The 25,261-nt window shown below is 43.4% G+C and overlaps 1 protein-coding gene and 1 long non-coding RNA gene across 2 annotated transcripts; one reads left to right on the top strand and one right to left on the bottom strand.

Annotated features, from left to right (window-relative positions):
- The first annotated feature begins 759 nt into the window (after window positions 1–759).
- Window positions 760–18,111, top strand: LOC119567257 (cytochrome P450 3A21). Its single transcript, XM_037911565.2, has 13 exons — window positions 760–965; window positions 2,636–2,729; window positions 3,877–3,929; window positions 6,350–6,449; window positions 6,839–6,952; window positions 7,270–7,358; window positions 7,986–8,134; window positions 10,370–10,497; window positions 11,652–11,739; window positions 12,913–13,073; window positions 13,948–14,174; window positions 16,107–16,269; window positions 17,805–18,111. The coding sequence occupies exons 1-13, from the start codon at window positions 895–897 to the stop codon at window positions 17,895–17,897; spliced, it is 1,530 nt and encodes a 509-aa protein (XP_037767493.1). The 5' UTR covers window positions 760–894; the 3' UTR covers window positions 17,898–18,111.
- On the bottom strand, window positions 16,152–24,990 carry LOC122461950. Its single transcript, XR_006284230.1, has 3 exons — window positions 24,936–24,990; window positions 23,855–23,952; window positions 16,152–16,253 (listed from the first exon to the last, which is right to left on the bottom strand). It is a non-coding gene; the product is annotated as an uncharacterized LOC122461950 (long non-coding RNA).
- Between the last annotated feature and the right edge of the window lie 271 nt (window positions 24,991–25,261).

Raw genomic sequence — 25,261 nt, forward strand, 5'->3', positions numbered from 1 at the left:
CACACTGGTCTAAATCCTGAGCAATGTCACCGATGTTAGCTTGGTGTAAGAGAGTGGAGAATCATGCCCATTGTTTCAGTCTCTCTGCCTGCAGACTCAGGAGGACATTCCTGCATTGGTTCACATGAGACAGGTTTTCTTCAGTAGGGCTAGCAACATTTTTTTTTAAATGAAAATTTTAAATTCTGACTAAACTGATGGGATCACAGAAGATGTGATTGTATGGTTACTGCAACTCTAACTCCTGCTCAAGCCAGCTCTGACTCCGGATTTTAGAAATATTTTAATGGGAACAGGGTTTATTTTTTTAAATTGTAACTGTATTTATATTTATTTCCCTTAAGGAGACCAGAGGCATTTGGATACTAAATAAACATAATTATTCTTGAATTTTTAAAATGATTTGATTGTAATCTAAAAAGAGATGCTGTAGCTCAAACTGAAGTTATGCATTTGATGTAGCAATTATTGGATGAGGTTCTTTGGCCTGTCTTCTGCAGGAGGTCAGGCTCGATGATCTGGCTTTAAAGTCTATGTGATTGTCACCATGATAAAGGAACTTCCCTCACATGGGTTAGGAATTGCTGACTATGGATTGAACAATTTGTTATGAAGAAATTTAAGACCTTTGAGGTTAGTTTCAGGTGCTCTTACATCGTAAGATAACATAACCTTTCCGGATTGGCCTCTTTCCACTAGCTCTGGCATTTACTCCTCCTCCCCTTTCACATGAAATAAAGGCAGAACCCAAGGCTCATTTAGAGGCCACTGCGTCATATGAGTAGCAGACAAAATCGTGAAACTCTCTCATTTTCCCTAGGGCGCTAACCTAATCCAGGGCAGAGAAGAGAAAAACAAAGTTAGACTGGTCAGCGAGAGGAGTACAGAGCGAGGATGAGCTTCCTTCCACATTTCTCCATTGAGACCTGGGCTCTTCTGATCACCCTCCTCGCTCTCCTGATACTGTAAGTAAAGTTCTATTGAACTAAAGCTTCTCTTCTTGTGCTGTTTCCTTCAAGATCTTGAGAACTGTCAGTGCCTTAATTCCAATGGTCTCCTGAAAAGCAACCTGCATGTCAGTCCTGTAGGACAGGGGTTCTCAACCTGCTTCTTTCTGAGGCCCCCCGGACATGTTATAAAAACCCCACGGCCAAGCTGTGCCACAACAACTTTTTGCTGCATATAAAAGCCAGAGCCGGTGTTAGGGGGTAGCAAGCAAGGCTGTTGCCCAGGGTCCCACACCACAGGAGGCCCCGCAAAGCTAAGTTGCTCAGGCTTCGACTTCAGCCTCAGGTGGCACGGTCCAGGGCCCCAGGCTTCAGCCCCGCATGGTGGGGCTTTGGCTTCCTGCCCTGGGCCCCAGCAAGTCCAACACTGGCCCTGTTTGGCAGACCCCCTGAAACCAGTTTGCAGCCCCCCAGGGGGCGCCAGACTCCTGGCTGAGAACCACTGCTGTAGGATCTGTAGCCTCTGAACTCGAAGGGCTCTCTGGTTAGCAAACCTTTTCAAAAGACATATTGGCAAAGGGATGGTCCAGCCATAATCCAATCTAGGGAGATCTGCAAACAGTATTTTTGTGAATTGCTTTGAGTTTGAGCCTCAAGGACTTCCTATAGGATTTAATGTGGCAGAATTTGGGCTAGATAGTGGGGGGACTATTGCTGAGTCTGTAACTGCTTTGGGATCCATGGAATGAATTATAAATATTGATAAACATCTTGTACAATTTCCAGTGTCAGTATGATGCACAATAAAATACAGTATCAGCAAGAAGTCAACCTTTCAATATACTTACCCTTTTTAACCCGCTCCGCCACCCCCCCTTTGTTCTGGCCTAAATAAAGCCTCTGCTAAAGTTTCCTTGGTAAACATTAGAGCTATAACATTCACCCAGTGATAAAGTTCTTCCATGGGAAGTTGGTAACCTCCATCCAGAAACAAATATTTTGAAAAGCTCTTTCAACACAGCCCAAGACAAGCTTCAAAATGCTACAGCCCAGATCTTTATAGAGAAGCAGAGAGCCCTGAGGTAGGAGTAATAACTTTACAACACCAAAAAAAGGGTGCTTCAGAGGAGAGAAATCTGCAAAGCTGTCAACAGAATCCAAACAGAAACCCATCGGACTAGGCTCCCCGACACACCACTGCAGTAACATTGGGCTAAGCACAAGGAGAACAATACATGAAATTAAAGTGCAGCCTTATAAAAGCTCCGCTCAGGACATAATGTCTGGCTCGGCTTTGGTTTGTCCGTAATAAACATATGTAAGCTTTTTTTCCCCTGTGTTTCTCTCTCCCTTTATTGGCTCCTCTCCCTTTGCTGGCAATGAGCCTAGAGAGGCTTCTCTTTTGCATTTTGCTAATGGCTTGAAGGACCCATTCTATTGGAACAATTATTCCTTTATGAGATGATTGCTTTTACCTCAGGGCTCGCTCGTTGATGGTCCATTACAGCAGTGAAGCATATCACTTGCTGTGTTTATTAAACAGATTTACAAAATACTAATTTTTGGACCAAATTTTCCACAGCTTCGTTCCTGTTATAGTGCAACAGCTCCGCTGCTCCTGGATAGCTTTGAGATCCAACAGCCTATTGTCACTGTTATGTGACCTTCAGATTCTTATTATTTTACAGATATGGGATCTGGCCCTACAGTTTATTTAAGAAACTGGGTATTCCTGGGCCAACACCCCTGCCTTTCTTTGGGACCGTCTTCAAGTGTGACAAAGTAAGTGACTGAGAGCTCCAGAAATACACGTCCCCTATATTACAGTACCAAAACATTTACACTGCACTGATGGATGTATCCTGTACAAGCTTCTCTGCTGGCATGTGAAGACCCACAACAGCACAGAGTCTCTGTAATGTAGACCATGACACCTATTCTGTACAGCTCAAGTGAAGCACCCAGTGAGACCTTGGCGCTAACTCAAAAAAGACAAACATAGATGTAGCTGGTTTGCAGACTCACCATTTACATTTACACCATTTTTTCTGGGTACACCATTTACTTACAAAAAGAAAAGGAGGACTTGTGGCACCTTAGAGACTAACAAATTTATTTGAGCGACAGCTTATGCTCAAATAAATTTGTTAGTCTCTAAGGTGCCACAAGTCCTCCTTTTCTTTTTGCGGATACAAACTAAAATGGCTGCTACTCTGAAAACTGTCATTTACTTACAGTCTCCTTAAGTTCAGGTTTGAAATATGGGCACACATATCCAATGATGTTCTTAGGAGGGTCTTGTTGCTCACAAGGTTGTTGGGAAATCACACAGGCCTCAGGAACAGCCGATAAGGGAGTCTTTTCAGCCCAGCTGCCAGCTCTAGCTTCACTTTCCCATCTCAGCAGGCTTCCTGCTTCCTCCTTATATGGCACGGGGAAAGGAGAAGTACATGGCTCCTTCTTAAAAGGGCAGCATGCTGTCCCTTATGACCATTACACTGTATCTGCATAACTGGAAAATTTTTATTTGTTTATTTATTAACTACTAAACTACTTGGGCATCTGTTGGATTGAACGCCCCTAACCAAACACGGTAGAATTTTTCCTTCCTTCAACCCATCCCAGGAATGACAGGTAGACCCACCAAGCAACAGGCAGACCCAGCAGACAGGCAGACCCATCAAGCCAACCCACCTATGATTGTAGTTTAAAAAAGAAATCACAGTAGCGAACATCAGGCTGAACTATGCGCACAGGTACATGTATGATTTAACCATCAAAGTCAATGTGCCTGTCTATCTGAAGGCAGCCTTTGCTCATAGTGTAGATTCTCAAGAGTCCCTAGGCAGTTTCTGCCATGTAGCTGATGAAATTTCTGCCTGAGTACTCTTCCTCCACTTCTAATTCCATTTTAACATTTCTTCTGCAGGGTTTAGTGGACTTTGACAAAAACTGCTTTCAGAAATATGGGAAAATCTGGGGGTAAGTATTTTACTAGACAGTATTCATCAGCTCAGAGTCTTTAAAGTTCATCCAAAATCTAAATGAGATGGTGAAAAATAATCCGCCAGAAGAGGGGATCTTAACATCATGTTATATAGAGCTTTACCTGGCCTGTCAGATGAAAGGTGTTCAGATTTGGATCCAAATGACTGGATCCTGCTTTCAGTCATGTCAATAACAAAAATCCCACTGCCTTTAATAGGAACAGGATCCATCAGGGTTTATAACTCAGGTGTCCTATTCTCCTTGTTTAAAACCTGTGACAAAGGGTTTATATACCCCAGATACTCCTTTGAGAAACAGCCATAATACTGTAGCTAATGGATATTTCTATAGCCGTGGTTCCCAAACTTTGTTCTGCCGCTTGTGCAGGGAAAGCCCCTGGTGGGCCGGGCCGGTTTGTTTACCTGCCATATCCGCAGTTTTGGCCAATTGCAGCTCCCAGTGGCCACGGTTCGCTGCTCCAGGCCAATGGGAGCTTCTGGAAGCAGCGTGGGCCGAGGGACGTACTGGCCGCCGCTTCCAGCAGCTCCCATTGGCTTGGAGGGGCGAACCACGGCCACTGGGAGCCGCAATCGGCCCAAACTGCCGAAACGGCAGGTAAACAAACCGGCCCGGACCGCCGGGGCTTTCCCTGCACAAGCGGCAGAACAAGTTTGGGAACCACTGTTCTATAGCGTCTAAGATAGAGTGATAGATCTGCCTTGTCACATCTGTCCTGACCCTGACCTGATGAAGGGCAATACATCTGCATTACCACCAGTCTTATTCTGCACTGGATGTTCGCTTCACCTTTTGCCACTATGATTATAACTCAGGCTCTAAACCTGAAACACGCCTTGCTGTTTTCAATAATGGATATATCTATTCACTGTAACATCTCTGAAAGAGTTTCAGAGTCTAGGGAAAATACCTTTAAATGCCCCACCCCTCCCCAATTTTCTTTCCTTTTCCCCACAAACTCTTCTACCCACTAATTGTTATTATTATTATGTATTATTGTAGCACATAGGATCCCAAGTCATGGCCCAGGACCCCATTGTGGTAGGAGCTGTACAAACACAGAACAAAAAGACAGTCTTTGCCACAGAGTTTATAATCCAAGAATAAGACAAAAGACAACAGGACAAGGAAACAACGAGACAATACCAGTCAGCACGATAGGCAGTGGGTCTTCCACTCTGCCGCTCCTATTTCTCTGAGCTCCCTCATCCTCCCTCCTGTTCCCTACAGCCTCCTCTGCCCTAGTCTCCTTCTGCAACCCGCATTACTCTTCTCCCTACAGCAGTCCACATATCCTTGCACCAGCCATCTTCCTGCCTTCTCTCCTTCCCATTGTCTCCTTACAATTCCCAGTACAGAGCCCAAGGACAGCCATGTTTCCTGAGGGTAGCCCATTGGAAACAATGTGAGAGAGCAAACATCTTTACTAGAGGCGGCCTCGCTTCTACACGCAAAGTAGAGATATGGAAGTCATCTTCACGAAGGGCACCCTCAAGCTTCAAACACTTTGAAAGTAATGGGAAATGGTGGGCATTTTGAAGAAGGGCAAAAGTCATGAGTTTGATGCCAGAAATTGGTACACCATCAGAAACTTAACACAAATGCCTAAAATTGCAAGAGTTAACAACTGATGATTCACAGCACCTTAAACTGCCATGGATTGCAGTGGGCGTCGGAGGTGTTCAGTCCCCTGTACGCCTGGATCTTTTCTTTAAGATTTGCAAAGAAACTTGAAGAAATCTCATAATTTTCACACTGTGTTATTAGTCAAGGTGACATCCTGCTGTACATTCTTTTTTTGTAAAAAACTTTCTATTTCTACATTGTAGAAATGCTCCCTAATGACACAGGACAAGGTGCTTGTGTCACAGAAAAACTTGTGTCTTTTGTCTGGTTTTGGAAAGATGTTTTCAGTACAAATCTAATTCTGGAAAAAGTCTATTCTAGCTCCAGTGGGCATGAAGAGATTGATTTATGAAGAGAGATTAAGGAACTGAGTATGTATTTCTTGGCAAAATGAGGACTTGTAAGGAATGGTCTACATGTATTTGAAGGATGTAAACATCAAGGAGGCACTGGAGGTGTTGAGACTGGATTAGAAAAAGGCATAACTAGGAGGAATGGGATGAAATTAAATGAGCATCATCAATTTAAAAACCACATTTCTGTCTGCAAATCCTTAACCTATTGTTACCAGTAGCACCTTGATGATTATAAATGAAAGAGATTACAGAAAAAATATTTCTGTTTTTCATATCCAGTCACAGACTTAACTATAAAAGCTCATGAAGACTAGATCTTGTAGCCATCATAGAAAATTTGATGAAGGAGCTTCCATTTAATTCCTTATTCTCCATTGACAGTGGTGGGTTTTGCAATGTGTTATTTTTCCATAGGTTTTACGATGGCAGACAGCCTGTGCTGGCCATCCTGGATTCTACACTCATTAAAACTGTGCTGGTGAAAGAGTGCTACACCACCTTTACCAACCGACGGGTAGGTTTCCAATCTTTAACCTTCTTCATTAAGACATAATAAAGTCTTAAATGAAAACAATCTCAATTACTGTTAGAAACACACAGTATTGGAAAGCTTTAGAGTCTCTTAGTATAGGAGAATGAATGTACATCCAGAATTAAGCTCATTTCCCACTGCATGTCACTCCACTCCTGCACTAAAGAAGGAGGGAGAAAAAGCTCAGTTGGAATAGGGTACTTTGGTTCTCAGAGAAACCTATTTGACTGCACTTCACAAGTAGCTGAAACTATTAGGGTACTTTACTGAAGTTGGGAATAGAAAAAAACACTCAGGAGAAATTCCACTCAGTTGAAACAATCAATGAGAGCTAGATATGATCCTTTCTGTGCTTTGCGTTTCCCCCCCAGAGATTTGGTCCAACAGGATTGCTGGAGTCGGCTGTCTCCATCGCTGAGGATGAGCAGTGGAAGAGGATTCGCACTGTGCTCTCTCCAACCTTCACCAGTGGGAAGCTAAAGGAGGTAAAACCCAGAAGAGCAGTCACAAACTAAACCATTGGGTCAGTGCAGACAGCACTGAGGCAAAGATAGTCACAATGGTCTGGTCTCTTCTGTCAGAATCAGATTTCTAAATCAGCTTGTTTCCTTTGCACCTCCTCATGTAAAAAGGAAAAGGATTAAAATGAAAATGCCAGAAAGCCGAAAGACATGATGCTTGTGAATGTTTATGATTCTCCCCTAGGCTATTAGAAACCATGTTCTAAACAAGAGGAAAAGTTACTATACTAATTATCTATAAATAGGACATTTTTATTTGTGTGCTCTGATTCATATTTCAGATGTTTCCCATCATGATGCATTATGGGAAGGTTTTGGTGAGAAATGTTCAGAAGCAAGTGGAAAAGGATGAACCCATAGCTGTTAAAGAGTGAGTAATTCTGTCCTACAAGGCTGGGACTTGTCAGAGAACAGCTGTTGGTATGGTGTGATTTTTAGATTGTGAGCTCTTCAGGGCAGGGATTGTGTCTGTCCGGGGCGCACCAAGTATTTTGTACTAACGGCGTGCAAATAATAAATAAAACTAATGGTAATAAATTCATTGTCACCATACAGGCAGCATGCGGGACAGAACTTAGCATACTTGGTTCCAAAACCACAGATTTTACGACTGGAACAAACAGACTATACTGTCTTAGTATTAGGGCTTCAAGGGCCACAGCCATTCGCTGACAAGTTAATCACAGCACTTGAGCAGGCCTGATTCCACCAGAATACCTACACATGAGCTAATAACTGTGTAATACCCTGAGGAAGATTACGAGATTCTAGGCTATGCTTGTTCTGAATGAGGCTTTATGGAAATTTGCCTGTTTCCTCACAGATGCAATACTAGTATTGCGTATCTTTCTTTGTTTTCAGAAGAAGGAAAGAGAATTCCTCCTGAGGGTTTTGTTTTCTTTAAGGAGGTGTCATATGGGAAGCAAGTGAAAGATTATAATCACCTATTTCAAATGTTAAGTCCACAATCAGTATTTTATTTTCCATCTTTTCTCAGTGTGTTTGGTGCCTACAGCATGGATGTTATCACAAGCACTTCGTTTGGTGTGAATATTGACTCCATGAACAACCCCCAAGACCCATTTGTGAAGGAGATTAAGAAACTAGTGAAGTTTGACTTCTCTTTCCAACTCTTTATTTTCATATGTAAGTTGGCTCCTGCTCATTGAAAACTCCAGCCAAGTTTGTGATCCAGACGTTCAGTAAGGATATGTGGAGCAACAGTACATACTGCTCCATTCTACACCTTAGCCAATGTCTAGGGAAACTAAACTCTCCACCTTGATTACTTAGTCCTGCCATAAGTACAGGAGACTGGACTAGATGACCTCCTCGGTCCCTCCCAGTCCTATGATTACACTGGGATGGTCTTATCTCTGTCAAATTATACTTCTTTATACCCATGCTATGCCCAATGATTATGGTAATCTCTAGAAGAGGCAAGATTTTTTGTAGTCAGTGGAGTTGTGTTGACACAAAGATCACCAGCATTTGGCCATTCTATTGTATAGCAGGTAGGAAGGGTCACAACAGTGTAGTGGAGATCTGGAGCTGGTTCCTAGGGTATGGGACAGTAAAGGATTTGAGAACATTCAAGCCAGTCTGAAACAAACTTCAAAAGCTTTCAGAATATTGTTATGAGCTGGGTGAAACCTTGTTATGGGTTGAGGTAAAGCCTCATTCAAGCTGAAGTGTGAGTGTGTCCTCCATTTAAGATAATTGTATGAGACACTTAAGGGGCCACACCTAAAACAAAGCCTAATACAGTCTGCCCAGAAACTAGCACCGCAGGGGCAATGGATTCAACTGGGTCTTGTGACCAGCAGGTGTGGGAGTACACACAGATACTGAGGTCACAGTCTAGGACAGAGAGAGGAAGAGGCAAAGAGCCAAGAAAAAGCCAAGCAGGAGCTTGTAAGCACAAATTTGGTCCTGGAAAAAGATAGAGCGTGATGTTGGGTCTGATATTGGCTACAGAGGCTTGGGGACTGTTAGCTAAGAAACTGCTCCTTTTGTTCTTGCTTCCTTCTGCATTCAGAGAGACAGGACTTTGTACAGTCTTTGTAAATAAACAAAACTACTTCAAAGAAATGCCTGGTTACCACCAGTTTCTATTTCCAGCCCCAAAGCTTGACTAGCTGCTCAGGACAAAAGGGCAACAATATTTTCATCTTGAGTATGCCAGGCTTTGTTATTAGTTTGGTTTTTCCAAAGATTTCTTGGGTGGGAAGCTATTTCTGTGGAATATTGCTAGTGCTAGCTGGAGGAATGTCCTGCACTCAGAGAGCATAATCAACCCCAGTCTCAATGGCAAAAAGACACCAGACACACACGGCTTGAGAGCAGGGCCGGATTAATACAGGGGCTTTAGGGACTGCAGCCCAGGGCCCCGGAACAGTAGGGCTCAGGCAGGCTGCAGCCTCACACCACTCCTGGAAGTGGCTGGCTGGTGGCATGTCTCTTCGGCCCCTGGCTCCGCATGCTGAGCCTGCCCCCAGCACCGTCCCTGCAGCTCCCATTGGTCGGGAACCTTGCACTCCCTCCTGCACCCCAACCCCAGGTCAGAATCCCCTCCTACACCAAACTCCTTCCCAGAGCCCGCACCCCTCACTTGTACCCCAACACTCTGCCCCAGCCTGGAGCCCCCTCCTGCACCCAAACTGCCTCCCAGAAAGAAACTAATATAACAGCTGTTCTAAGGTAAGAAGTAGGCTATTTTGAATTAATTTAACTCTATTCTACATGTTTTAAGACTGAAATGTAACCACAGAACAGCTTTATCTTAATTAAAAGGCAAGTTTAGTATAACGTATAATAATAGTATAATTTAATAGCCTCAATGCCATAATTGTGATCATTTTGTTTTGAATTAGGAAACAGACTTGTATACAGGGGCCCCATAAAAATCTAACTGCCCCGGGCCCACAGGAGAGTTAATCCGGTCCTGCTTGAGAGACTGGAATGTTCTTGGGGCAGGTATTCATACACAGGGCTAACTCCCAGCAGTGAGGCAGCAACCTTAGTAAGGGGTAGTGTGAAGCTGCATTGCCCCAGGCAGAGCTCAAGAAGGAACTGCATTTGGGGCGGGATTATCCCTCTCAACTCCCTGTTGCCTTTGGGTAGTACACACACTATACCATGTCAGCACATCTGCCTATGTAAATGGGAGTGGTGCCCATTTGCTTCAGGGGTGAATTGGGCACTAGGTTGCTACTGTCTGGAGCTGCATTTGAATCACTGAACTGTAGGATGTTCTTGCTCAGTGCCTGGTTCAGCTAAGAATGTCATTGTTCTGATTACATTTTTCCACTGATAACTTAAGGAAATGGATTTTTTTGCCCAGGTTGCCTCACTCTCACAATGAATTTCGCTCTACTCTAGATGTATTTCCATTCCTTACTCCTCTTCTTAAGATGCTGAATGTGGGCGTTTTCCCAAATGATGCCCTGGAATTCTTCGCACGGTCAATCACCAAAATAAAGGAAAAGCGCAAGAGAGACACCCCCACGGTAAGGAAGACTTTTTCAACGATGGAACCAAAGAATATTATCCATTCAGTTAGCCCACGTGAAAAATTCTTCATGTGACAGCATTGAAAATGCAACTAGAGTCAAATAATGACCAGAAGCCAGCATTACAACACATCCAGAATTTTGCTGGAACTAAAGTCGCAGCAGAGTCACAGAACAGAATGAATGCAGCAGTGACCTTGGGCTATATCAGGGTAAAAGCAATTGCAGTTTGGGCTTGCAATGCTTTTGATTTGACAGCAAACTGGCAGAAGATGTGATCACCCGTGGAGTGGACTAGGGACGCTGGAGCAGAGAGAGGGAGGGATACAGCTGAGTAAGCAGTAGATATAGTAATGACGACAAATGACCATATTGCTGAATATTGAGTCCCATAAAAGATGTGGTCTCCACACGAAAGCTAAGAGGACAGAGTCGCTCTTATTACCCTTCAGGACTTCCTCAATCCAGTCCCAGGGAGAATATTAAACCCAACTGTAGAGGTGGTACTTCTGAAATACACTTACTGTGATTATTTCCCCCCGAAATTGTAAAGCCATATCAGGATGCCAAGCAATCCGGACTAAAGAGTGTGGTAAACCCAGGACAAACAGCTACAAAAGGGGGGTAATAATTAGTCCCAGGGGTTTAAAAGGCCCCTCCCTATCCATTGAGGAGAGAGAATCAGGGGGGCAATAAGGTTCAGCTGGAAAAGGGGTTGCTAGGGAACCAATTAGGTTCAGCTGACTCCAACTACTTGGGACCTTTTTAAACCCTAGCCTGGGTGCTAGGAGAGGGAGAGTGAAGGACTGAGAGGAGCAGGGAAGCTGTCAGTAGGCTGTTTGCAGCAAGACACCAAACCTTTCCAGTAGGGAGGCTGCAGTTGCTCCCCAGGAGGGAAGGAAAATAAGCACAAGGGACTGACTGAGGAGAGGAGTAGCAGGACCCTGTGCCACCTATAAGGCTTTGCCTTGCCCCAAACCTGAGTCTCCAAGGCTAAAAAGGACTGAGCCTACTGAGGCGAACAAGGTATTTTGCCACAAGAGGTTTAGCTTTGTGGTTCTAGGCTCTGCTCTCTGCTCCTTGTGCGAATGAGAGTCCAAGTCTGCCATCTTCACTGTCAGCTGTCTTCTGAATGTTACTTCTCTTCCCAGGACCGAGTGGATTTCCTGCAGCTCATGATTGACTCCCAGAATTTAAACACCAGTCACGAGAGCAATGGGTTGGATCACCCAAATAAAGGTAAAACCATGAAATTATTTACAATCATGAGTGCCTTTGGAGGCTCCTGGACTGAGGGGAATTGGATTGTTCATCTTGTGCAGCTGGGGAGAAGATTTATACTCATTCATGTGCTCATTTGCACAACAGTGTTGTATAAAATAGGTAACTTGTCTCCTTTCCTGCAGTTAAAACAAAAAGCGCATTCCATGGCATCTTCTACAGCATATTAATTAAGATTGGCCAATAAAAGATACTGGGGTGGTATGTACCAATATACCCAGGGATAAACTGTCCGTCCTCGCTCCCCCAAATATTTGTCAGCATTGTATTTATCACTATGAGCAAATATTCTCAGTTCTTTTCCGGGGTGGATGGAGGCAGGTGATGTGAGAGAATTTCCCCCCTTTTTTCTTTTCTCACACCTTCCTCAAAAAGCCTCACATCTGACACCCCTTCTCTGCCTAAAGGGGAGAAGACACAGCTGGCTCTGGAGCCCAGCAATTGACCATTCATTAGCTAGCAGGGTCATTTCAGAGGGACACAGGGACTGCATTTACTTTCCCTGTAGAACTCAAGTCTCGGGGTGAGGGATGAGCTTGAGATCCAAACACAGACATTCTCATTTTAACCCCTTCAGTAGCCTTTTCCCTGCTCTACAGGATGTGATGATTACACCAACTCCAGACCAAGGTCTCTGCCTCCCGCTCCAGGTTTCAGGGCTGTAGTGAGCTCAGTGACCTTACACCAGACTCACGGCCGAACAAGTTCATCAGGCCACAGGATGATGCATACACCCATAATTTGCAATTAGTAATTTCTTTAGGTCTTGCTGCTTTAATCAGGAGAAACTTTCATGGGGATTGTAGCAGGATTATACATGTTACATGATTTTTTTTATTAAAGTAAACTATAATTATAATACCTGCAGAAGAACTACAGCAAACTTGACTTCCTTGTTTTGACTGGTGTTTTCTGAATAGGCGAACTATCAATACCAGGGACTCAAATCAATTATTAGCATCTAATTCACCTACCTCAACCCTGTGCTCCTGCACATGGGACAATAAAAGAAACCTTCCTCATCTGTGTGTATGCATATAAAATACAATATGTACTGTGCCCCAAACAGCACAGTTTACATACTGTGAATTTGGACTTCACCTTTTCTGCCCGTTTATAATCTCTTCACAGTCCTGACTGATGTTGAGATTCTGGCACAAGCAATTATCTTTATTTTTGCTGGCTATGAGACCACCAGCTCCACTCTTGGCTACTTGGCTTACAGTCTAGCTACTCACCCCGATGTACAGCAGAAGCTGCAGGAGGAGATAGACTCTGTTCTTCCCAACCAGGTAAGAGTATTGGATGCTCAGTGATATGTAGCATCTCTTTATGGGAAATCCCTCTCCTCTACTTCAAAGTCAGCAACACTGTTCTTTAAAGAAATTAAATGGTTATATTAAAAAAATATTCTAAGTGTTGATTCACCAATCCTTTGGGAGCTCAGAAGGACAGTGAGAAGACAATAAAAGAAATCTTCACCAACCCACATATAAGTCTTCTCTGTATCTGTCTTTATGTCTCCCTCCTTCCACCAACTTCAGCCATTTATCTCTCCTCAAAATCCCACCATTCAACAATGCATATTAAAAGGGACAATTTACATTTGTTTTCTTAATCCTGCTATTCAACAATAAGGTATTTATGGGGCAGAGGCAAAGGAGGAGGGAAGGGGAGAATGTAAGAAGAGAAAGCATCTGCACAGTATTGAGGGGGGATTGGCTGAGAGACATGGAGCAGTGACAGGGCAATATGGTAACATCGCATTTTCACAGGTACCAACTTGTGTTTATAATCTCTTACATTGGGCTCCTGTACCAGCCTCTCTCCACTGAAGCCACTTTTCACCAATATTTTGGCCACAGCAAGGGGCTCAGAACTGCCAATTTTAACTACAAGCTTTGTTTTCAAACAGCTTTTGTGTTTAGGTGGGGTCCCTTTCCATCTAAGCTTTCAGCATAAGGAAAATGGGCACAGATTCCTGTTAACTTACATTGAGGAAAGGAAAATCAAGGTGAACTCCCAGCTTTACCCCCAGTATACCTAGGACATGTACTTTGACAAGAGATAAATTGGGGAGGACAGGATGGTTTTAACACTGATCAGATTAAAACAAGATGTGTAAACTCCCTCATGCCTGACCAACATTTTTGCTTTCCACTAAAGGCGCCTCTCACGTATGATGCCCTGATGCAGATGGAGTATGTTGACATGACACTGAGTGAAACCCTCAGGCTCTTTCCTTTCGGAGGGCGAATTGAAAGGGTCTGCAAGAAAGATGTAGAGATAAATGGAGTGACCATTTGCAAGGGCACTGTCGTTATGATCCCATCCTTCCTTCTGCATCGTATGCCAGAATACTGGCCAGAACCAGAGGAGTTCAGACCTGAAAGGTACAGAACCTATATCGATAGGGAAGTAGTAATATACAGTACTGACATCTTTAAATTCATTCTTGAATATCAGTCTCTTGCAAAGAAATTCCTTGTCATGGTTAACCTTCATAATTGTTTGTAACAAGGCAGGCAGAGAGTCTTCAGAGAATATCAGAATACCTGCTCCTGCTCCCACCGAAGCCAATTGCAAAATCCCTATTAACTTCAACAGGAACAAGATTATATGCCCAGTATGAGCAACTGTACCTGAGTTCTGTTGGTCTTTCTTTTATGAACTCAGTGCTCATGTTTCCAAGGTGCCACTCCTCTTTATAACAGTCACATATAGAAGATATAGAGAAACATTTTGCCTGATCCAGCTGACTGATGTCTATGGCCCTGCACTTACACTTTACAGTAGCCTGACCAAGGACAGACCATGCCATGATGAGGCGGTACTGTTGCAATGCAACATCATTAACAGCTGGAAGGTGAATATAACTGGTAATCACAAGCATTAATGGGACTTCATTACTCTGCAGAAGCTTTGCCTAGAACTCTCACTCAGATGCTTTAAGAACTATCAACTGAACCTCCACAGGAAAACTCATTGTATCCTAGAGAAGCTGATTGTCAGCTCGGTTTCTTTGTTTTTGCTGTTCACTTTCCTGTCCAGCCTGAGGTGGAAATTCATTTCTGACACCACTTGACACTTCTATGTACTTTGTCAAGTTTCGATGGCCAAACAGATATAATCAAAAGTGTGCCCAAAAGTCAGGAACTTCTTGTCCAAAAAAAACCACTGGCTTTTATCATTTCCGATTAAGAAGAATCCTCATTAGCTTCAGCAGCATTAGGCATTACATCTTCCATTAGCCAGTGAGAGGGTGTCATGATTGCACATATTTGAGTAGGTCTGACATTCCATCTGGTAGAGACCAGCGGTGTATACTCCTTATCAGTACATCAATTATACATCACACCCCTATAGCATTTTCCACCTGAGGATTTAAAAAAAACTTCACAAAAATTATTCAGTTAAATCTCACAACACCCATGTGAGGGTCAGAGTCCAAGACAGGCCAGAGGGCAAATCAAGAGACAGGCATCATTAGGCAGGCAGGGTCCCAGATAGGCCAGAGGGTAAACCAAGAGTCAAGCATCAAGAGAAAGGCAAGGCCAAAAGCCGGAGTCTGAGATCTCTCACACATGGGGTCTGAAGCAAGACAGCCAGGCAGTTTCTACTGTTGCTCCGACAACTCCCAGTCATGGCTGCCTGGCTTAAGTACCAATGCCAGTCAATCAGTGGACTGCAAGGAGTTGCCACTCAGGATCTGCTGGGCAGTACTTCCTGCTGGGCTCAGCCTTACGGGGCCTTCCGACAGGAGCCCAGCCTCCTGTGGAGGCATCAGGGGACCACAGTCCCAGGTTTTAGCCCTGCAAGTTCGTATAGCTAGCCCCTGGGCTTTCATGAAACATTGCCAACGGTTCCCATTTGAAATAGCCTCTTCCCCACCCAAACTCATCCCAAGATTCATTCCTGCCTGCAACAGGGCAGTTTAGCCATTCTTCAGGACATCCTCTGTAGAGGCCAGGAAGGGCCCTGGTGCTGTGAAGCAACCCCTGACTTTGCTTTCATGAAGTTACCATGAAGTCCTGGGGAGAAAGCATAGAACTTTGATCTTGAACTGAAATTCCTCCACATGGCAAGGGGCTGGGTAACTGTTAGACCATTTGTGTGGCAAATACAAGTTATTCATAAAACCAGATCATGTTTCTGCACCCCAAAACTGAGCGCGTTCTCTCTATTTTTTTTTTTTTTTTTTTAAAAAGACCTTTCAGGTGAAGTCACCCCTGGGGTAGCTCTGCTGAAGTCAATGGAGTTACAGCAGGCAAGAATTTGTGTCTCAGTTCCTGTATAAACGCTCAGGTGCTTGTATTTGGAACCAGGTTCAGTAAAGAGAACAAAGAGACCATGGATCCTTACATGTACTTGCCCTTTGGAGCTGGACCCAGGAACTGCATTGGAATGAGATTTGCTCTCCTCTCCATGAAAGTTGCTATCACCAGTCTGCTGCAGAATTTCAGCTTCAGACCCTGCAAAGAAACTCCGGTGAGAAATCCAGATTTATATGCAGTTATTTGCAAAAACAGTTAATATAAAACTGCCTCAATTTATCTGGCTAGAACAGTGGGATACAGTGCAAGAGAAATATGCAACACAAGATGCAAAGCGTACAGGTATAATACACGGCAGACTATACACCATATTTAATGTGAAGTAGTCTGAAATTTGCAATGGAATATTCTGAAAGGGGAAAGAGACTGTCCAGGAGAGAGAAATTAGAGGGCAGAGGAGAGGGAGAAGGATTAATCAGCTTTAGTGAAAACCTTCAATCAAGTACATTAGTTGATATCAACATAGTGTTCCATACAGAAATGAAATGGCTTGACTCCTATCCATTTACACATTATCAATGAGTCCTTGTTTTTGTTGTTCAAGTCCCTAGGCAGCTTAAGGTGAGGTTTCTGCTAATCATGGCTCATCCTTCATCTGTTTAGTAAAGTGGCTCCTTAGAAGTCCAAACCCCCCTTTTGCTTAGTTGCCTACGTAACATTTTCCGAAGAAAACAATGGCTTGAGTCAAAATATTGCCAGACTTCCAATGCAAAGTCATAACCCGCCTTGACAAATATGAAGGTCACAGGCTTTAAACATTTTTAGCAGGAAACAAACTCTTGTTGAGATGAACACTACATATATGAAAGCCAAAGGCCTTCACAAACTATAACTAGGAGTACTGTAACGCAGACGTACTGTGACACAGACATATTAGAGAGAGGATTTTGTCGAGAATCTGTCATTTCCTGGAACTAGGATCCTTGCTATTCAGAAATGCACATTTATCTCCTTCCCTGAACATCATGGAGAAATATTTAGCTGTGAATCATGGAGACAAAGGGAGCAGGGACTGTAAGAATGATCATAAATAACCAATCTCCACAAATAACATTTCAGCAGGTGCCCATATGATCATCCAAAAGAATTCTCTCTTGGACAACTTGTTGTAGGAAGGCAAGTGAATGTTATTGGTTCATTTAGTTTCATCAGGACTCAACTCACTTCCTTTCACTAGGACTACACAGAAAGACACCATTCTACCTAAAGGCAGTGATATATATGCGGATAGTTCTAATTTTACCTTCACCAAATCCTAGCCAAAATGTTAATGGAATGCTCTGACTGGCAAAATAAGCCATTTGGATATGTGGTTTGGTCCAGGCCCACCTCTACCCCAAAATCAGACAAACCTTTTCAATATGAGTTTCATTTAGAGATTTTGGCTTAGTTTACACCTACAAGTCAACTAAACCAGTGGTAGAGGGCGGGCTGTGAACCACAGGAAGTTTGCATGAAGTCACTGTGAAGTGAAATATCCATGTTTAGCACAAATCTTGCTGTGCTAGATTGCTGTGCTAAATCAAACAGGGAAAACCAAAGACCCATGACACAGACATACAAGGGTTTGTGTTCCTGAGAAGGCCAGAAACAGTCCTATTCCCAAGGACAAAATGCCTCTGTCCTATGTCTCCTTTTTATCTGTCTTTTATTCAGTGGGATCTAAATGATCTTCTCTAATTGCTGCAGATACCTCTCAAACTGCTTTCAAAAGGATTCATAACTCCAGTGGAACCTATCATTCTGAAGTTAGTCTCCAGAACCACAGAATCGAAGGAGTAAAATCCAGTGGCGTTTTATAGCAGCTCTTCAGAGGCCAATAGCTGCTGTACCAACAGATGCTGTACACATTGTTCTGGGAAGCTGATTTAGACACACAAGAGCTTAATTCAGAAGACAGTTGCTAAATATTCGCAGAAAAGCATGACTAGAGAGACAGAGAAAGTGGGTGAGGTAAGGAACCATTAGAAACTGTGCTAACTACTTATGCTAAACTATCTGTTCAATCTTGTATTTAGCTGTGACACTCTTGAGCACCTTTCCCAGGCCTGGAGAGGAGCTCTGTGTAGCTGGAAAGCTTGTGTCTCTCTCACCAACAAAAGTTGGTCCAATAAAAGATATTACCTCACCCACTTTGTCTCTCTACTATCCTGGGATCAACATGGCTACAACAACACTGCATATAAAAAGCATGGGCAAACCATGTTCAGTATTGTTAGCTAATGAAACTCAACCACACCTAACCCTTGTTGACAGACATGACTGCTGGCAACTGTGCTGAGTCAGGCGCTGTTAAATTTCAGTGCAGGCCAGGTCTGGCTCTCTTTTAGCGGTATTCCTTCCCAAAAGGGAGAAAAGTACAGTCTCTTTCAAGATGCAGAAGAGACTTGTTTGATACCAACAGGAATCAGTTATTATTAATAATGATTATTGAATGGGAATATTGGTGATGAAAAATGGGTGCATGACAAGATTCTTTTTGAATAGTGCAAATAGTTCTTGTCTGGATACAGTTCAGGAAACAAACTGTTTGGCTGCAGTAAGGCTATATTCTGCTAACTAATCGCTTGTATAGTGCATCTATTGTATAAAGTGGTAATTTACAGAGATGACAGAAATCAATAAAAATATGTTGAGCAGAGCTCATTTGTCTGTTTTATATTATGAATGAGTTCATCACTTGTCATTTGAAAGAAATATGTAGTCTTGACCGCTGAAATTTATGAATATATAGCATCTTCTACTCAATTCAATCTCTGATAATCTTGATAATTTATCCTGCTCAAAATCTCCAAAACACAAGCATTTGCTTTACACATAATACAGCTTCCACATATCTTGATAAATGGGCTTGCTTTTGGGCAAATATTTGATAATTTGAGCACTGGCTATAGGAAGTTCCCGTTTAATCAACAGAGAAGACCAATTGTCTTAGGGGTCTTCATTCAGACTAGACACAAGATAAACTATATTGGAAATTTGTGTTTAAGACATTCTGAGCATTGGCATGTGTGTGCTAAACAATCTGCGATGAGAGTCCTCATCGTCTGGATGAGGAGATGAATTGCTTAGTTCAGTCAAAGCGATAGGAATGGACTCAATCTAATAAACTACTTCCACACTATACTACTAATTTCATTTCCATCTTGTAATCCACTTGGTCAAATGAATGAAGTAAATATGATAAAAAGCCTTTTAGACAGATTTGATATGCAGTTTCCCACATGACCACCTCTTGTTGTGGGATTGGGCACAAGAGTCGCCACAGTTGTCACAAATCGTATCACTACACTTGTACTTTGGGCAAGAAATGCTTCCTGTATTTCTGGCTAGAACCTCATGAAGATATTGTTCCTTAGCCAAGTGAAGCAGTTGTTGTTCCGTCAACATCCTTTTGGTTTCACGATGTTCTACAGATGAGTTCCCCCTGGGATACCTCACAAACTAAAGGAAAAAATAGTACATATTCTTGTATTTCCCACAGCACTTTTCAGATACAGTGTTTTCTTCAAGGTGCAAGACTGTGGTGCTTTGTCATGGACTGTACATTCACACTTCTGTCCCCGAATCTATACCTACGCACCAACCCCTGCACCCAAAATGGATTTCAGCTTGAATAGGTCTACAGGTATCCTCGCTTTGACACCTTCAGAAACAGTCACAGGAACCTGATGGAATGTTAGTTTCTGTTAACATCAGTATTAACGAGCTGTGATCAATGGTGCCCAGATACCACGGTAATGGATGCTCTAGAAATGTACCGACAGATTCCAGACGGTCATTACCATTGTTTGCCACAGGGAAACTATTACTATACAGTCGTTAAAAAATTATAATGCAGGAATGATTCTCTTTGCTTAAATGTGTGGGCCTGAACATGCCGTACCATTGTTAGTAGCTACCGTAAACAGGCTCCATCATCCTTTTTATGACTTTGTATCTTGTATAAAGGACAAAATATGGCTGTAGCTGTTTAATTGTACTATGAAAAAATTAACAAGACGACTTCAAACATTTCTCACACATGCACATGTTTCTTCTATCTAATTTCTTTACCCATTTTAATCAGCCCTTGGAAAGATTTTTCTTAAAATGAATGATGGAGGATGGTGAGGAGTTTATTCTGTCTCACTGTGCAATAGAATATCTCAAAATCTGTTTAAGTTCTTTCTAACCCGGTAACAGTAGTTTTTCTTCTTCTAGGAACTTTTTCACATATTTTTCGTCTCTTCTCTCTTCCCACCCCAGTTGGTTATTTGATTACAGGGGATATCTTTTCTGGCTGGGTAAAGGCAGCTTACAAACAAATGCATGGAAATATTTTTATGAACACTGCTGGAGCATCGAGTGCCCTTGGCCCATGTGGAGAGGCAATGCTTTGTGTCACTCAACAGTCACTTCTCTGCTTGATTAAGGACCATCATCTTTCTTGGCCAGAATGGCAGCACCAACAAGATGCCCCCAAAGAAGAGCAAGAACCAAAGTGAGAGAAATTAAAGTGTTACTCAGGGTTCCATGGAGCCACTGAAGACTTCCCAGGGGAAGATGAAAAGGAATGAAAAAGGACTTCATTGATAAGCAATTGTTGCTTGTGCCTTGGTACACACTCAGAACAGCATACTTGAAAATAATGGAAAGGCTGCATTCTCTTGCTCCAACTGTCATTCGTCTCAGGCAAGGAGTTAGAAAACCTTCAGCTAAAAGTGAGGGGTAGGGACTCTACCTCTTAGATGGGTAGGGGACCACAATGAAGGAGAAAGAAAGATCAGGAATAGCAAAACATATCCAGCAAAAATCACATGTGGGCTAGTTAGCAGCTTCAGAAGAGGATTCACATGGCGTCTAGTGATGGAAACATATGCTCCTAAAGATGATAATTAGAATGAGAAACTGTTAATCTAGCCACAATATAGTAAGAACAGCCCAGGCATGGAGTCCATAAAAATGAAGTAATGTAACTGTATATGCTGTTCATGCTTTCAAGAATGAAAAATATGAATAATTCGCTGGTAAGGGTCAATTATAACCTGCCACCACTGGCACATGGGACTATATGTATTATGGGGTAGCAAGATAACATTAATAAGATTCCAAGAAAGGAAATTAGAGCCACTGTGATTTAACTGCATCACACTAATCTGACTATTCAGGCTGGTTCCCGCGTATCCCAACACTTTCCAGACTTCTGTGTCATCTTCAGTCATGGAAGTGAAGTCCAAGAGTCGTCATACCTAAGCCTGGCTAGGCACATCATCTGAGAGCTCTATTGGCTTTCAAGGAAGAGGGCCTGAATAGAGGAGTGGAGAGGGACTTGTGGTGTTGCAGAAATGCTAGTAATGACTGGGTACCTGTTATCTTCTAGCCTCTCGACATTTGCAGAGGGATGGAAACGATGAAATGTCAATAGCAGAAGTTTGTTTACTGTAGTTCTTGCATTATCTTGGAGAATAGTTATTACTAGTGAAATATTAACTTAAATGTAGAAATAGTGTTCCTCTACACTTACAGTACAGATAGTTGTAGATGGAGCCTTTAACCTCAAGTTCAGTGGTACAGTTCTGACTCGTGTCAATGATGTCCTCAAACTACCACCATTTTTATGCCTAGTCACTGACCAGGATGAAATTATCTGATCGTCTCTGTCCTTTTCCTAGAGTAAAGATGTCTAAATCACAAAAACCAGCCACATGTTCCAATCTCAGTAGAGGAGAGGACTGAATGGAATGGCGTATAAACTCTGTTCTCAAATTCAGAGGTGGTCTTTATGGGACCGGCTTGAAGGACATTGTCAGGGCAGTGCAAGGTAGCTTGTACTAATTCTGGTCATGATCTACTTGATTTGAGGAGACACAGAAGACTGACTGAAGTCCTAGTAATCTGATGCATTTCATTAGCACTTGAAGTTACCACAATTTTTAAGATTATTCTAAATATATTTCTTACTTTTCAAGTTCTCTATGTTGGGGACACTGGGCACGGCCACCAGGTAACTCGAGGGGATGGAAGACCACGAGTGTCGATGAAGCCCCCTCGCACTAGGCCCAAGTGTCCTTGGCCCCCCTGCCTGGAGGCACTCACAGCAGTTATGCTGAGGATCTGCAACAATATGTTGCAGAGTCAAACTGCCTGAAACTAAACAAGGCCAAACAGGGCAAATATAAAAAAACAATGCTAAATAAAGCAGCTTTATGTATGGTTTAACAAATGGTACAAAGAACAAGGGAACTAGCTGGTAACTGGATTGGCTGGCTATATGAATACTTAGGGCAGCTTGCTATTAAATAAGTATGCTAAAAAAAATGTATAAAAGCCTGTGTAACTTCCTGCTTGGTGTGCAAAATTTAAGATTCTATTCTCCCTGTACCTTGTTTGCAGCTGCAAATAAACTTTTCTGCTTCTCCACCACATTGTGATTATTGGGTAACGCATACCAGGTAACGAACCCCTGCTGTTGTTCGCCTCTGGCACTGGGTGCCGGCAACATCTAGATTGTATATAGACAGCTGTAATCATTCTAATTCCTGTTATGAGAAGGAGCTTGCTGGGACAGTATGGGATCTTTCTCACACCAGCATGACAGAAAGAAAGTAACATGAGTAGGGGGATTTACTGAGAAAAAGCAACTTGTGCACTCTGGAAAAAAGTTCTGAAATTGATTATTAAGCATTCCCAAATGGTGGTAGCAAAATCCTATTGCACTCTGCTTTATCCCCAAAATGTACATTCTCAAGTCCTTTCACATGTCAGCAAAGTGTTGACAGAGTGACAGTGAGGCATATTGGAGTGGAAGCAAAAAGAAGCACCGTGCCTTTCATTTTAACCACAGACCCACGTGAATTCAGGGAAAAGCAAAGAAGAGAGACTGAGAGGACAAGAGAGAGAATGAAAATGAGTTTCCTTCTATAGAAATCTGGATTCTTCTTATATGGCTATCTCTGCTGGCACTTCAAGTATAATTTTCCTTATTGCTTCTGAAAATGTGCTTTGCTGATGTTTCACTTTTGTTCTTGATGCAAAAATTCCTGACAGACTTGTCCAGGGGTGGGGGTGGGAAGGAGATGCTGGACACTGCGCTTAGAGGGGTATAGACTTGATGATTTTTTCCATTGACATTTTCTGCAGTCCCATCTACACCCACAGATTAATACATCTTCTTGTTTCTCCCCTGTGCTTCCTCTTTTGCTCTTCCCATTTTCTCTCCCACCACTTCCTCCTCCGCCCCGCCGCAACCTCTCTCTCCTGCCTGATCTGGGTTTCCCCTTCTTTTTCCTTCCCAAACTCCAACATTGCTAGCAGTCCATTCCCCCTCCCCCACCCCCGGCCAATCGCTCCTATGTTGCCAGTTGCAGAGCACTGAACCAACTGCCAGTCAAATGAACACTCCTTTCACACAGCCTGAAACACATGAGCGGACCAGAGAGATGAGCGTGGATCAACTGGGCAGCGTTTTTTTAGCTCTTTATGTAACGATTAATGACTGATTACATGGTGTGCACATTCTCCTGCGCTATAAAATACCATTTATATTACCCACGTCCTAAAAGTAATAAAACCAGATTTAAAACACACCCACACCCACCCCGTAGGTCTGAGGTAATTCCACACATTGCTGAGGGACTGACATTGACTGAGGGGAAAACCCTCCCCAGGAACGCAGCCTGGGTTTCCAGCTTCCCAAGTTTATATGGCAATCCAATGGTTCCACACAACATTTTACTCCCTATAACACTGTCGCTCACCTTTCACACACACTTTTCTTCGTTTCTCTGCAGGTATGGAATCTGGGCATTCATTTTCTTCAAGAAATGGGGTCTTCCTTTGAAATGTGCCCGGAGTACTGTAAAGTGACTTACATGAGGCTTCCAGTGTTAAAGTGGCACAACCCCTGGGCTGACTGAATAATTACACTCCCTTGTTGGCACAGGTCTGTGAGCTAACCCTGCTCATAACCCCAGTTCCGCTCCCCCACTTTCTTGCAGGGGTTTGTGAACTTCAGGGAGGAGTGTTTTCAGATATATGGGAAAATCTTGGGGGGAATAGTCTTCTATCACAGTAACACTGACTTGACTCTTCCGGTGCTGTACACGGTGTTACATGCACTGCCCCCAGCTCATGGTGTTCAGTGTACACCCGCTCTGCTCCCAGCTCAAATCCTGGTGTCCAAGTGGAAAAAGATAGCTGGAGGGATCTCAAGGTCATGCCACAAGACCCTGCTTCCCCTCAGGTTTTTGTCCCTCTCAGTCTATTGCTCCTCATGCCCCCTTGTGTTCCCTCAGCCCTGCCTCTCCTTGAGTCCCATCTCCCCTCACACCGTGTTCCCCTGGAGCTCCCCTTGACCTCCCAGCCCCCCCTGGCCTATTCCCCCTCAGGACTCCATCCCCATACAGCCCACTCCTCCTTGAGTCCCCACAACACCCCTCTGCCCATCCTCCATCCCCCGCAAGGCTCTAGTCCTTCCTCAGCTCCTTCCCCTCGAGTCTCCGTCCCCCTCGCTTTCTTCCAAGGCCCCTGCACGCAGGGCTTCCTTCTGCCTACCCAGTACAGCACTTCACAGGCAAGATGCCCCTTTGGGCAGCTCTGAGGGGAGACAGTCTCCCTGCTCTCCTTGGCTGCAGTCAGTGACTGAGGAACTGCAAGGAAACCTGCAGATTTGGTGGGAGCATGCAATTCCAGCAACGTTGTGTAAAGGAAGGCGCAATGCATGAGTGTCCTGACACATAGATATTGTCTATTTGATAAAACCACAGGATTTACTTCACTCTCTGCAAGCGTACACGGCCCGGTGTGCCCAGCATGGAAAAATCCTAACCTTAGACTCACCTAGTCAACACATTTACTCCTGGTTACTGTGCTGTCCTGGGTGGAGAGAGCTCATTGGCTCATACAGAGTCACACATATCCAATGCATTCACAATGCCCCCCAGCCTAAAAACAAAACAAATCATAGCCCCCTGTAAAGCACTGTCATTAAACTCCTCCACCAGTGCTGTGAGTAGAATGAGAGTAGTTTAACATATTATATAGATTAATGGTTTTCCATGGCAGGCAGCCCATGCTGGCCATCCTGGACCCTGCTCTCTTTGTGGGTCCCATCTATTCCCTCTTCCCTTTCCAAAACACCAGCCCCAGGATATGCCCAGGACACA

The sequence above is a fragment of the Chelonia mydas genome, chromosome 10 (genome assembly GCF_015237465.2).
Source record: "Chelonia mydas isolate rCheMyd1 chromosome 10, rCheMyd1.pri.v2, whole genome shotgun sequence".
Taxonomy (NCBI): domain Eukaryota; kingdom Metazoa; phylum Chordata; order Testudines; family Cheloniidae; genus Chelonia; species Chelonia mydas.

What these genes read in the sequence shown, in the direction of transcription:
- LOC119567257 (XM_037911565.2), top strand. Translation starts at nt 895, where the DNA reads ATGAGCTTCCTTCCACATTTCTCCATTGAGACCTGGGCTCTTCTGATC. An exon ending in GCAAGAGAGACACCCCCACG is followed by an intron (nt 10,498 to 11,651) that starts GTAAGGAAGACT and finishes TTCTCTTCCCAG; the next exon opens with GACCGAGTGGATTTCCTGCA. An exon ending in ACTCTGTTCTTCCCAACCAG is followed by an intron (nt 13,074 to 13,947) that starts GTAAGAGTATTG and finishes TTTCCACTAAAG; the next exon opens with GCGCCTCTCACGTATGATGC.